The sequence below is a fragment of the Meriones unguiculatus genome, chromosome 8 (assembly GCF_030254825.1).
Source record: "Meriones unguiculatus strain TT.TT164.6M chromosome 8, Bangor_MerUng_6.1, whole genome shotgun sequence".
Lineage (NCBI taxonomy): Eukaryota > Metazoa > Chordata > Mammalia > Rodentia > Muridae > Meriones > Meriones unguiculatus.
The window spans coordinates 114,832,981-114,846,732 of record NC_083356.1 but is presented as its reverse complement, the minus strand read 5'-3'; the positions used below and the strand labels follow the sequence as shown (position 1 = coordinate 114,846,732).

The 13,752-nt window shown below is 37.9% G+C and overlaps 1 protein-coding gene across 1 annotated transcript in view; it reads right to left on the bottom strand.

Annotated features, from left to right (window-relative positions):
• The window catches only part of Cwc22 (CWC22 spliceosome associated protein homolog), a 48,679-nt gene that overhangs the window by 12,984 nt on the left and 21,943 nt on the right, over positions 1-13,752 (bottom strand). The window contains exons 7-13 of the mRNA XM_021647152.2: positions 11,174-11,342; positions 10,795-10,848; positions 7,872-8,007; positions 7,445-7,651; positions 7,298-7,360; positions 4,210-4,317; positions 2,946-3,027 (exon numbers count right to left, since the gene is read on the bottom strand). Of these exons, the coding sequence (XP_021502827.2) occupies positions 2,946-3,027; positions 4,210-4,317; positions 7,298-7,360; positions 7,445-7,651; positions 7,872-8,007; positions 10,795-10,848; positions 11,174-11,342 (819 nt within the window). The remainder of the gene's footprint in view (positions 1-2,945; positions 3,028-4,209; positions 4,318-7,297; positions 7,361-7,444; positions 7,652-7,871; positions 8,008-10,794; positions 10,849-11,173; positions 11,343-13,752) is intronic.

The following is a 13,752-nucleotide window of genomic DNA, read 5'->3' as shown; positions in this document are numbered from 1 at the left end:
GATAATCAAAAGCATGTCAAGTAAGTGATTTAAAAAAAATTTCTGACCATGCAATGTTGGCGCATGCCTTTAATCTCAACACTCGGGATGTAAGAGTTCGAGGCCAGCCTGGTCTATAGAGTGAGTTCCAGAACAGGCAAAGCTACACAGAGAAACCCTGTCTTGAAAAACCAAAAAGATTTTACTGTTTTTATTTGAGTATCAGAGAATAGCTGTATGAGCTTAAATTTTTTTTTTGCTTTCCTTTAAAACATGATTTTGAAGTCCCATTAGCTATAAATTCTACATGAATTAACAATACTGAGTATTTTAGGTATTTTAAGTGGCTAAAAATTTATTTCTAGTAATAAGGGTTATAAAAATGCATTCCTGAACTGTTATGGTCTTGACATGCTGCCTATTTTGAAGAAGTATTTAAAAATGATTATATTGATATGTCCAATTTAAGACACATTGTCAGGAACACTGGAGTCCATCTCTCTCTGATACTACAACTTTGAAAATGCAAAACGAGACCACCATCAACAAGTAAGAAAAAGGAGCGTGATGTCACCTCCCACAGCAAGACCAACTGCTTACTGTGATGTTTTCTGTAACAAAACAGTAATTAGCTAGGCAAGCTGGTGCAAACCTTCAATCCCAGCACTCTATGAGGGAGAGGCAGGTGGATCTCTGTGAGTTCAAGGCCAGCCTGGTCTACAAAGTGAGTCCATGAGAGCCAAGGCTACACAGAGAAACCCTGTCTTAAAAGAATAAAAGAGTAATCTAGGAGTCACAACAGCAGGAGGAAAGGAACACTAGCAGACTAGTGAACAAGAAAAGAGATTTAAAACACCAGGGAGGAAAGGAACACTAGCAGACTAGTGAACAAGAAAAGAGATTTAAAACACCAAGTCCTAGATAGTTCCAGTGGTCATACTGACTTTTACCTGTCCAAGATTTCTTAAAGTAAGGTCCTAGGACAGCTCAGCGATAAAGACTGAGCATAACTAGGTTTAATTCTTAGTCCTGTAAAATCCCATGATTCCCCCAAGTGATTACACGAAAGACCCTCACACCATCTGACTCAGTCACTTCATCCCATCTATCCTGGGTGCTATAAAGACTTCAGACAACAGAGAACACTGGCCATGTGTGTGAAACGAGGACTGGCAGGATAGGATAGTTCAATGGGTAAAGAAGATTGCTGAGCCCGATGGTCTGTTTTCTCCCTTGCCTTCTGGTAAGCAATGCTGGCATGTAATGAGCCGTTTCCTGAGCTGGTTGGTCTGTTCTCAGTTAAGAGAGCAGAAGCAGAGCTCTACGTGGTCTACTTATCTTCTCCAAGCTGACCCGGATCAGACCATTTCCTACATTCTTAGCAAGTCATCATCAACTCCATCTTCAAGGGAGGCATAAACCAGACATTTGACCACATATTTTAGGTAGTGATGACCCATTTGTTTCCTTTGTTGTTCTACACAAAAGCCCTTGACTCCTGTATCCAAAAGGCTTTTGGTAAAGAGTTTGCCCATAATGATTTTGTGAATCTAGTAAAATGCAAAGCTCAGTACCACTGCTTAAAAAAGGTTAGGCTACTTCTACTTTCGATGACCAATGACAGCATCTTTGTCCAGATATTTGATGACTAGCATTTTAATGAGAGCTTATAACTAAAGGGTCTCATACCTAAGTCCTTCAAAATGTGTCTACTGATCACTTGTGCTTTTTCTTCTAACATGTGTATGGGTTTTTTTAAGTCTAATATCCACTGTCTTATATAACTGGGAAAAAAATAACTTGGCATGTACAGGCTGATATTCTTTAACACTGTCATGTAAGGTCTGTAGATGCAAAAACAAGGAAGAACCACTGTTTATAAGTGGCTGCCATTTGAGTCTCAGTGCTTTCATTTTGGCAATTTCTGTGACTTAGAAATTAGCAAAGTTCAGGCAACTTAAACAAGGGTTTCTTCTAAACAGTTATTCAGGGCTGCACTGACATTCTTCCCAGCATTAGAATGACCTTTTTCTGAGGACTAATGTTGGATGTCAGAAAAGAACAGCAGGGAGGTCAAATTAAGAAAATTCTCAACTTCTATTTGTATGGAAAATTTGTAGTTTCTTCATGTGAAAGACAAAGTAAAAGATCAAGACAAAATTTTTTTTCTAATCAGTGTTCTGCTGTTTAATATTACTCTATTTCAAGTTTTCGGACAATAAATACAAGATGACTCCTACTTTTGAATTGTTACTGCTATGACATCATCATACTCATTAGAAACATACAGAATCTAGCAATTACCAAAACTGAGAAAACAGCCTGTATGAAATGTAAACATGTTCCCAGTAAATCAATAGGCTGATTCATATGCAAACTAACAGATGGATTAAGCATTTAACATTCTAGTGCATTTCTCTTCAAATTAAACACTGAGGCTTCAAAGAAAACAGTTTTATTTTCATGATATCCTGGTACTTCTTAATACTACTTCAAAGAGTCTTCAAAACCTCGAAAGTATAACTCACAATTCCATTTCTACCCACCTGTATCTGCATAGCAACCACGCACCTCAACTTACAATCAGGATGAAAAACCACACAGAAAAAGAAACATTAGATTTCATTAACAAATACTGTGATAGCTTTTAATAACGAGTTGGTTGTTTTTAAGGTTTAATTACTAATGCTTAGCTATAAGAAACCGCACACTAAAAAGAAAAACAGTACCTATTCTGGTAACACAATTAGGAGTTTTAAGTAAGTAAAGACAACTTACTTTCTAAGAACAGAACAAATGTGCTGAGAACTCTAAGCATGGGTGCAGGACAGAGTGAGGCAAGCACTATGAGAATATTGAAATGCTGTCTGATTTTTCTGTCCTCAGACCCTAAACTCTATCACTGATCCTGCTTATTTTCTTAGCCAAAATAAAAATAAAAGATAAACTGAACTAAAGAATCTTACCTTGACTGAATAGCAAGATATATTGTACGGCGAAACGAGACTAGGTTGATTTCTGTCTTGTCATGAATTGTTAATTTTTGTCCTGAAATAAATTAAACACAACATTATAAAAGTATAAAAGTTTAGCTGGACATGGTGGTACACACCTTTAATCCCAGCACTCAGGGAGGCAGAGGCAGGTGAATTGCCCTGAGTTGGAGGCAGCCTGGTCTACAAAGCGAGTCTAGGAAAGCCAAGGCTACACAGAGAAACCCTGTCTCAAACAAAACAAAACAAAAAAGTATAAATGTTTGTTCTGTAATCAAATTCAGTAATAACAACAATGCCGTTTTTCCTTTGCAAATCAGCGTCTGCAAAGTTTATGAGCCACTGTGTGTCCATATCACTGTTAGAGCAGGGCCCACAAATATGCCACAAACGCTATTTCAGTCTCTGTATTACTAACTCATTCAGACACTACAGAAGGCTTTGTCCCAGCTGATTCTTCAGTGGATATTACTTCTAGAGGCATAAACAGATTTGACTAAGTGGATGGACTGTATGGACTTATACATAATCATATGTATTCTAAACAGTATTTCCATATAAAACAGAAATTCTCAAGGAAAATATAGTATACACCTATTTAGATGACTTGAAGATGACAGTGGAAAAATCCAATCTACCTTTTTTATAAAATATTGCACAACAACAACTTCACTCTAAGACATGTTAGCATAAAAAAGAAAGACACATTGTAATATTTCTAGAAGTGCAATTCATGTAAATAATGTGTGGTTTATGTATGCTGCTATACTACTGATATTTAACCACAGTAAAGGTCTGAGCTTGTTTTTCTATGAAGTGATGAAATCAGAGCTGAAGAGGAAGAACACCAAGCCTATTTCTGTACAAATGTAGTTGCTGGCCTCCTCATTCTATTTTGCCAAAAAGAACAGCAACTATCTGGTCATTCACATCTGTCACTTTTGCCAAGGTGACATAAATTACACGCCCTCAACATGAATGCAGCTTTAGAAGTGAAGGTCTAAAATACCAAATTAAATGCTGTTAGGAAAAAATGAATTTCCTTGCTTAGTCCTGCTGTGGGCGCAGTGTTCTGTCCTACAGGGTGGTGGACGGGCTCCCGAGTCTTCATCCACTCACTACCACTGCGCTCTTCATAACCCTTTCTCAGGGAGTGGAGAAAGCTGTTTTAGAGTAGTACCTCGAAAGCCACGTAATCCTAGAGTGTTTACAGTACACTTGAAAGACCACACTTTACCTCCCTCCTCTTCTTCTCCTTCTTCTTCATCCTCTTCTTCTTCCTCATCTTCACTACTTCCAGCTTCTTGGTCTGAGTTTGAATCACTGTCTCCTTCATCAAGAATTTCTACAAAGCAAAGTAAGTTTAAGAAGAAAAAAAAAAAAACAAAATCAATGAGCTAGATACATGTACCTCATTTTCATAAGTTAATTCTCATTTTGACAAATCTAATTTTAACTGTTTACCTGCCCCCCCCCCCAAAAAAAAATCACATAAGCCTCAGGTTATGTATGGCAAGAAAGCAATTAAAATGACTTGATGTTATTCTTTGCCAGGTAAAATATCTCCTGAGATGAACAAGGAGATGAAAAGAAGAAAAGGCACAAGATGTTCTGTGTGAGCAAGAGCACCGGGGTGGGGGTGGGGAACCGGAGCTCAAAGCAGCATTTCAAAGTTTAAATGCTATCTTCAGAAAGAGGGCAGTCTACAATGAAAGCTAAAGCCAGATACAGAACACAAGTGTGCAGAGTTAAGAATGAATATGGAATAAGGGGGGATCATTCCAGAACTTACTGTATTCACTTTAAGCAAATAGAATGAACACTTTAAATTAAAACATGTAATTGTTAAATTGAATATTACAACTAATCTAAATTTTTTTTTGCATAAAACTATGATAGAAGTTTAAATACCTTTAAGAAAATCGGTAAAACATCACTATTACTTCTTAAAATAAAACTTTTATTCAGATCTAAATGAATATACATGAAAGATCACATAAGACCACATCAACAGTGTAAAAGACACAGACTAAAATTATATACCTTGCCCAGTGGTACTGTTAGAGCTGACCAAAACTGCACTTTCTCATTTATTATAGTCACTGAAGTTTTAATACAAAGTTTTAACCCACTTTTAGAAAATTCTAATTTCTTTATATTTTGCAAAGCAGTGTAAATCAGGAACCACACACTGAATGTTAGTGGAGAATTTCCTGCTGCAGGAACAATCGTTTGCTAAGCTTGCAGGGCTTCCATTTGGCCCTTACCTGACATACAAATCTTAAAACCATTTCTAGCAAGTGCAACTCCAAGAAACAATCCAGTGTTTAGCTGATTATGCAACAGAGCACAGACTCTGAAAAGAAGAAACTATTTAGTATTCAAAAGTAGGGAGACAGGTACTCCTGCTGTCTTCCCAAATGCTGTAAAACCTAATACACAAGTACACCTGGGTCACGCGAAGCTGCTAATTACTAAAGCTGGGCTCACTCCCTGCTGCGGTCATTTTTTATGCCAGTTCCAAAGGAATGTTTTCCTAAAGATGAAGGTCAAATGGACTGTCTGATAGTTTACATCACCCTCTTTTCTCTCTCCTTAGAATTAGCTTCCCCAAATTCCATAGGCACTGGCAACTGGATTTCATTAGATGAATAAAACAACGATTCAACGAATGTTCTATGATCCCCTGGGGGAAACTGAAACCTGTCAGATGGTCTGTGAGGTCAACACTACTTTCCTAATGATTCTAAGGTATTATCTGCCCTCTCACTGTATTGCTATAACAGCAGTCTAGAGCGATGGGGGTTAAGACTGCTGCAATCTAAGAGCAAATCAAAATGCTAAGATATACCAGGAGTCCACGTTGCTTTCTGCCACACCCACAGTAAGAGAAAAAGCCTATTTTGATTATAAATGTCCCCGATGAGGATGAAAATATTACATCTCCATACTTGAACAACAATATAGCACTTGTATTTAGCACAGACAGATGGACAGTTTGGTGATTACCGCAAGGACATGGTTGGGGTAACTGTCTGAGCCTAAGATAAAGCAGAAACTCTTTTTATTTTTATTTGGGAAAAAATGGGCAATCTCATCTAGAGATATTTTTAGGTTATTTGACAAGCATTTTCAAATGTAACACAATTAACACTCTCATGCAAAAACAGCATACAAACAGTATTTGCCACCATAATAGAATTTAAGTTTGTAAGAGCAAATCTAATTTTTACAAAATTTGTATTTATCCCTCAACAGCTTCCCAATACTGGGACAAACTTCTGCGGAGATAGGTGGCAACGTTAACAAATGGGAGTTTTGATACTCTCCTAACACTTTAGCTTGACTTGGACAATGTTCATGTGCTAATAACATTTATATATTTATATATATATATATAAATTTATATATTAATATATATATAAAACACAGTGAAGCAAGATGTTCCAAATGACTAACATGTTGCAAAATGAGGCATGATGTAATGATCTAATAGAAGTGACACATACATGAAAGATTTTTAACACTTAACTTGGTGTGAAAATTCAGTGATACCATTCAAGATTTCAAATGGAAATCAACTTTTAAGAAACTACTATCAGTTAAATATTGTCGTAGTATCAAGGAGGAATAACACACTTATCTGCAAAGACTATCACAATACTCGCCCCTTTTCTAACTCCATTATATAAATGAAACTAGAACAAGCTGCAGCAGGCAGAATGCAGAAGGACAGAGGATCCATTTCCTAATTAAGTCCCTTTGCTTGATAATGATTTTCATAAAAATGTCACTTATGTTAACGTACACCAGTTGACTATTTTTAAATGAGTTAATATGTAAATATTAAAATACTGACAGATATAACTCGCAGAGACTGAAGCCCTTCAGAGTCTACTTTTAAAGACTATTAAGGACTCAAACCCACAGAACTTGAGAACTACTGTAATAAAAAAGCACAATCACGTACTGGCCAACTGCCTAGACCCTAATGGGATTCCCAAGTTTACACTAGAAAGAAATTATAGCAGGTATCCGGAGGTGGGAGGAGTCCCTTTTTAGGGAAACTATAGGGAAAGGAGTCCAAAAGCAAAGGAAGAATGGGCTTAAGAAACAAAAGTCTAAGCAGAGAAGGAACCACCCCAAGGCAACAGAGAGCTTTTAAGAAAAACTACAAAGAGTTAGCACGTGAAGAAGCGAAGAGCAGGCTTCACTGGGGCTGAACTTCTGTCTGGGGACAGTCAGGGCTATTGACATTCCTGTCAGTTTCACGGAACTATCTACTTTGCTTCGAATGACCCATGCTATTTGTCAAATTTACATACCTTTTTTAATAGCCTTGTACTTCTCTTCATTCTCCATAAAATTAGGATCCATCTTGAAAACATCTTAAAAATAAGTAAGAAGTCAGGTGTTTATTCCTGCATTGACATGTTGGTACCCACGTCCTGCTTCCCATGGCCTCGGCTTACTGAGAACATCTTCTGGATTGTAGTCATCCTCTAAAGGGAGCATATGTGTAAACTGATCATCCTCTTCCACTAAATCAAGTCCTTCTGGAATAACAGGGTGGTCCTTGAATCCGTCCTTCCTTACAGCAAACATAACTTCAATCATGTACTGGACTCGTTTGTCGATTTCAGACTCATGAAGAATGTTTCGGAGGCGTTCAAAGATAGCTGAAGTTAAAAGGAAAGAAAAGACAATAAAACTAGCTCTCTAACACTTGAATAAGAATAGGTAAGAATACAAGCTGGGCAGTGGTGGTGCAGCCTTTAATCACAGCCCTGGGGAAGCAGGGGCAAGTGGATCTCTGTCAGCTCAAAGCCAGCCTGGTCTTCAGACTGAGTACCAGGACTAGAGAAACTCTGCCTTGCAGAGAGGGGAATGTGTACTTACCATTGATTCCTCTTGGTGACACCTGGGTTAGTTTGAGGCCACACTCCTTGAGGAAACCGATAGCTACCTCGACGCTGTCATCTGTTGGTCTCTCCAGCAGCAACGTGAGCATCTCCAGGCACAGAACCTCATGTGCCTTAATGAATTGTGACACAGGAGGAGACAAATAGTTTTACACTACTGACCTGCCACTTTAAGCATAAAGTAGTATACCATAATGATTACAATGTATATAATAGCTTTTCTATACATCTCACCATGTAATTTATAATTTCTTTAACTCACTACACTGAACAGAAAGAAGCATCTGGTTTATGTCTACAAGTAGATGTATTTTAATTTATAAGTAAGAGGAAGCTGGATCCTTGGACTAGTTGCGAATGCTAGGGATGGAACTCAGGTCCTCTGGAAGAGCAAGTACTCTTAACCACTGAGCCATCTCTGCAGCCTCAATTTTTTTTTTTTTGGTATCCTTTTCATGATGGCAACGTTTTATATCTTCTCCAAATTCAATCTACTATGTAATTCTACTAAACAGAAAATAGTCCTTAACTTATGTAAAAATTATGTCATAAAATATCTTAAAAGATTACTGATGCTGAATTATGACTATTTCCTTTTTATCTATGTATTGATTTGTACTCTTTGGTGGCAGTACTGGGAAGGAACTAGGCCTGGCCCTCAAGCATGCCAGCCAAGCACATGCCCACTGAGCTGCAGCCCAGATACTTCCTCTTCAGCTGTGGAACTTCCTACCTGGATCAACTTTTAAAACGAACACTTATAAAAACCACTCTGATTAAAATACAATTTTACAGGAAGGCAATGCCATAGGATGCCTTCCATATGCATTGATGAGCTAGGTACTTCTCTGAGTTGATGGGAGGAATCTAAACCTCAATCTAAGAGAGTACCTTTACAATGCACAAAATTAGAAACATACTGCTTTTGAAGGGGCGCATACGGGGGAATGAGGTTAGTCATAAACCATTGCAAGAAAACCTTTACATCTAACTAGAAAGGTAAAAATAGTTAATATTTCAACTATTTGGTGGTAATGATTCTAATAAACTAGTAGCATTTCAAAACCAGAAAAACTTATCTGCTGTTACAGAAAGGTTAACTGTTTCCCTGATTTTAAGTAAGCAATTATTTAAATCATACAACAACTAATTAGGTTAAAATGTAAAAGATTTCCAAGAGCAGAGACTGACAAGAACTGCACTTTGGTATTCAAGAAGTAAGATTGAGTGTGCTAAAACCCTTCCATGTAAATGGTGTTACAGTAAGAATGAGGATACATATGTGAGAATCCTTGACTAGGAACATAAACAGTTGTGTTTTCAAGGCCGGATAGAAGGCAAATATAATCCACAGAATAGTGGATGAATAAAAAAATGAAAAACAAACAAAACATTATATGCACTTAAAATAGATCAAAATTACTCTCTCTACTGTATTTCACAACTATGTACTTGTAAGTGAAGTTTATGATGGTCTCGGGAACACTTAGTATAAAGGAGAGGAAGAAATAAAACTACACGCATTTCAAAAGGATGCCAATTACTTAATTTCTTATATTTCATAAACTGGCCCTAAATATGAGTATAACATTAAGTTAAATTTTTCTTTATGTCAAGTTTAATTTTTAATAGTGATTAGTATTTTTAATGAAGTTTAATGTAGTTTCTGTTGTAGGTGTTCATAATCAGCAAAACCTAACAAAATTATATAAAAATAAGTCTACCTCAACTTTTTATCTGTAAAAATTAATATGTAGCCACAACAGAAATTTCCCATATTTATTTTTAGGGAACACGTAAGTTAAAACCAATTAATGGGGACTGGAGATGTGGCTCAATTGGCAGAATGCGTGCCTAGCATGCAGGAAGCCCTAAGATCCATCCTCAATATTGGACACTATGGTGCATGGCCACAGTCCAAGCACTTAGGACTCAGAGGCAGGAGGATCAGAATTTGAAGGTCATTCTTGACTTCACAGTGAGTTTATAGCCATCCTGAGAGGAAGGGAGTAAGGACAGAAGGAAGGACGGAGGAAGGAAGGAATGGGAAAGAAAAGGAGAAAGGGAGGGAGGGAGGAAGAAAGGGAGGGAGGGAGGAAGAAAGGAAGGAGAGAGGGAGGATGGACCAAACATTAGAATCCATTTTGGTGATGGGATGACAGCAAGGGATGAATAGCCATGGGGCCTGAAAAATGTGTTCACATATTAGTTCACGTGCTCTGCCGTGCAACTGGATGCATATCCATGAGGAAGTCAGTACAACATTTAACAGGTGACATATGCTAACAAGTGAATAAACAAACAAACAAACAAACAACCTAAAAGACATGCATGACTACTGAAGTACTTGTTATCACTTTGTTTTAAATGACTTTTTTTTATTATTTCACATGCACTGGTATTTTGCCTGCATGTATGTCTGTATGATGGTGTTGGATTCCCTGGAACTGGAGTTAAAGACAGTTGTGAGCTGCCATGTAGGTGCTGGGAATTGAACCCAGGTCCTCTGGATGACCAGTCAGCACCCTTAACCTCTAGCGCCCTGATGTACTTGGTTACAGGCTGCTCACACTGAGCACTGCCTATGTATTAGGTCGTCATGAGCAACAGGCAGAGGAAGGAGTGGAGGGGACACAGAGTTAGTTCTTTAGAAAAGAGGACTTAGTTAAACACTATATGGAATAACTTGTGGCTCAGTAACCACAGACACTGCTGGGTCACATCAGTCTGACAAAACACCTTACAGCACACAGATTTCTCTACATTCAAGAACACTAGGTGCATCTAAAACACAACTGAAATCTCACCCAAGATGATCAATACTGTGACATAGGGAAATGCCATCAAGACCATGCTCTTATGCCACTGAATCCCACCAAGTTTTGAAGATAATTACTTACCACATTTTGGTTAATAAGATGTGCTACAAATTTTGAAGCAGTCAGGCAAAGTTGCTGAAAAGTGAGAGTAAAGACAGTTAACCCAAAAGCTATCGACTTTCCTGTGCCAATAAACTCTACAGTGGATTACCCTGTTCCTTAAAAGCGAACAGAGGGGTAACTTTTTATCCAGCAGTAACACACACGCAGTAGCTATGAAAGCTGGGAGTCAGTCAGTTCTCCTCTTAGTGACAGAAGGTATGCCAAGGATGAGCAGTTTACATGAGGCATACGATGAAGGCACTCACTCCTGGGCAGAAGTTCGCACACTTAACTTTTATTGATGCTGGCTTACTGCAATAACCTCATGTGAGTCTACTTACAAGCCACTCATACACACCTTATCATTCCTTCGATATCCTTTCCGAAAATTAAGAATTAGTCTTTTGAGGATTAATTCTCCAATTTGTGGGAATTTTGAGTTGATTATTGCCACCAGAGCCGCATAAACATGGGTGAAGATTGGAGAAGCACTCTGAGCTTGCAGAACAGATCTGGACAGTAACCCTCTATTCAAAACATGAAAAAAAGAGTCAGTCAATCACTTTAGGAAAAATACGTAAAACAAGGAAAAGCATTCCCTAGTCATGAACAGAAAAAGCTAAATCTTTACTTTTGCTGGGAAAAGAGTTTATCTTGGTAATCAATTTTAAAAAATGCTTTTATGAAAACAAAACTGTGCTTTTTTTTTTGTAAAATAACATGAGGATAATTTTTTCAAAAACCTCTCTCTAAATAAATTCCTCTTTTCCTATTCACATTTCATCTAATTAGACGATAAGGATTGGGGAAGACAAAAAACATGATCAAAATATATTGTAGGAAATCTTAAAGAAATAAACCAAACCCAGAGAACAGTCGAGTGAACAAACTTGCTTGAGAGTACAGTGTAGACACACGAAGTCTCTGCCGCGTGCCTGTCATTGAACAACAGTTCTGTGCTGGGACCCAGGGCCGAGCCTTCAGTTGGTGTAATTTTAGAAGAACAGAGGTAAGGCTACGGAGTGGCCTAAGATGAAGTGACAACACTGCGAAGGGAAACCCACCTGAAAACGATCATGTTTGTATATGCATTTGGTAAGGAAGAGGGACGTACAGCAGGCTAATTTACATTATTCTGAGCAGCACAGTGACTGGACCGCAACATACTAGGGACCGCTGAGGAGGAAAAGAAGTGAACCTAGATTATACATAAGACAGAACAACCCAGGCCACTTGTCTGTGCCTGCTTGTTTTCCATGGAAAATGAACAGAGCTCTGCTATCTCCAAGGGCAGTGGGAGGCTCTGGGCCAAGCTTCTGCTCCCCAACACTGTACACTTTAGTAGTCCTATTCTGTAATAATTGTAATCAAGGTAATGTGAAATCACACAAGACAGCACTCAGATTTAAACATAAAAGATATGTGACGTATTATTTCTACTTCTTTAAAAAAAAATCACCAGTTGCTTCAGTTCAAATACAAAATGATGATTTCCCCCCCCACTTTTCTTCAAATGTATTGTTCATCTTTCCCAGTTATCTCTCATTCTTATTTTGCTTTAATTAGACGTGAACTGGAATAATGGACAAAATAACAAACCTAAAAGTAACAATATCTCAACAGTAAGAGGCCAAAAATTCTTCCTCTAGAATCAGGAACAAGCCAGGCTGCTTGTCATACTATCCAAAGTCAATATAATACCCATCAAAGTTCTAGTGTTATTTTTCAGGGAGGAAGAACCTAAAATTAATATAGAATATAAAAGAATCCAAACGGTCAAGAAATCTTCAGCAAAAAGAAAAAAAGCAAGAGGCATCATATTACCTGATTTAAAACCTAGTACTACATAAAGCTATAGTAATCAAAACAGCATGGTACTGGCACAAAAGTTTATAGAAACCAACAGAGAACAGAGCAGAGCACCTAGAGATAAATTCATACATTTATATCTAATTGGTTTTTTTTTTCCTATTTACAAAAGCCTCAAAACATACAATAGTGTAAAGGCAGTCTATTCAACCATGGTAGAAAGCCAGACATCAATATGCAGAAGAATAAAAACACACCTTAATCTTATGCACACACACAAAGCAACCCAAACTGATAGATAAACAGAAAAAGAGAATCTATAGAACCACTAGTGGGAAGCTCCATGATATTTGTCTAGATTGATAAGCCACAAATAACCCAAGAAAACTTGACACATTAGAGTGCATTAATTTAAAAGGTTTCTGGACAGTGCAAGAAACTGTCAATGAAGTTGAGAGACAAATACAGAATTTGAGAAAGGATCTGCAAGCTATTTGTCTGACACAGAGCTAATATCCAAACTATCATCTAGTAGGGAATAAACAATACAACCCAGTTCTGAGTATCTACAAAGCTTCTAAATGGCCTAAATGGACATTTCAAGACAGTGCCCACACAAACTGTGCTGCAGCACCGCCACCACAGACAGGGTAAAGCCACATGATGCACCATCTCACACCTAGGAAATGGCTGCCATAAATGAGCAAAGGCGAGCGTTTCCAAGGATGCAGAGAGCAGGAAACACTCATGGACTAGGAACAGGAATGCACAGTAGTGCGGATGGTAGGGAAACACTATAAGCCCCGGAGCTACACAGCAACCCCCTTCAGCATTATCAACATGAGCCAAATGGAGCTCCATCCACTGACAGATTGACAAAGACGATCCATCACACACAATGGAAAGCCCTTCAGCTCTAAGGGAGAAACCCAGACACCTGTGACAACATGGGGATGGACACATCAAAGCATCACATCGTTAATAACAAGTTTATAAAGATTTTATGTCAACTAAAAACATTAAAGTGCATATCTTAATAATTATTAAGTCTTGTGGATTTAAATTACTGGAGACATTATTAGAGTATCTGTGCAAAACTATGGCATGATAGCAAATCTCAAAAAGCAC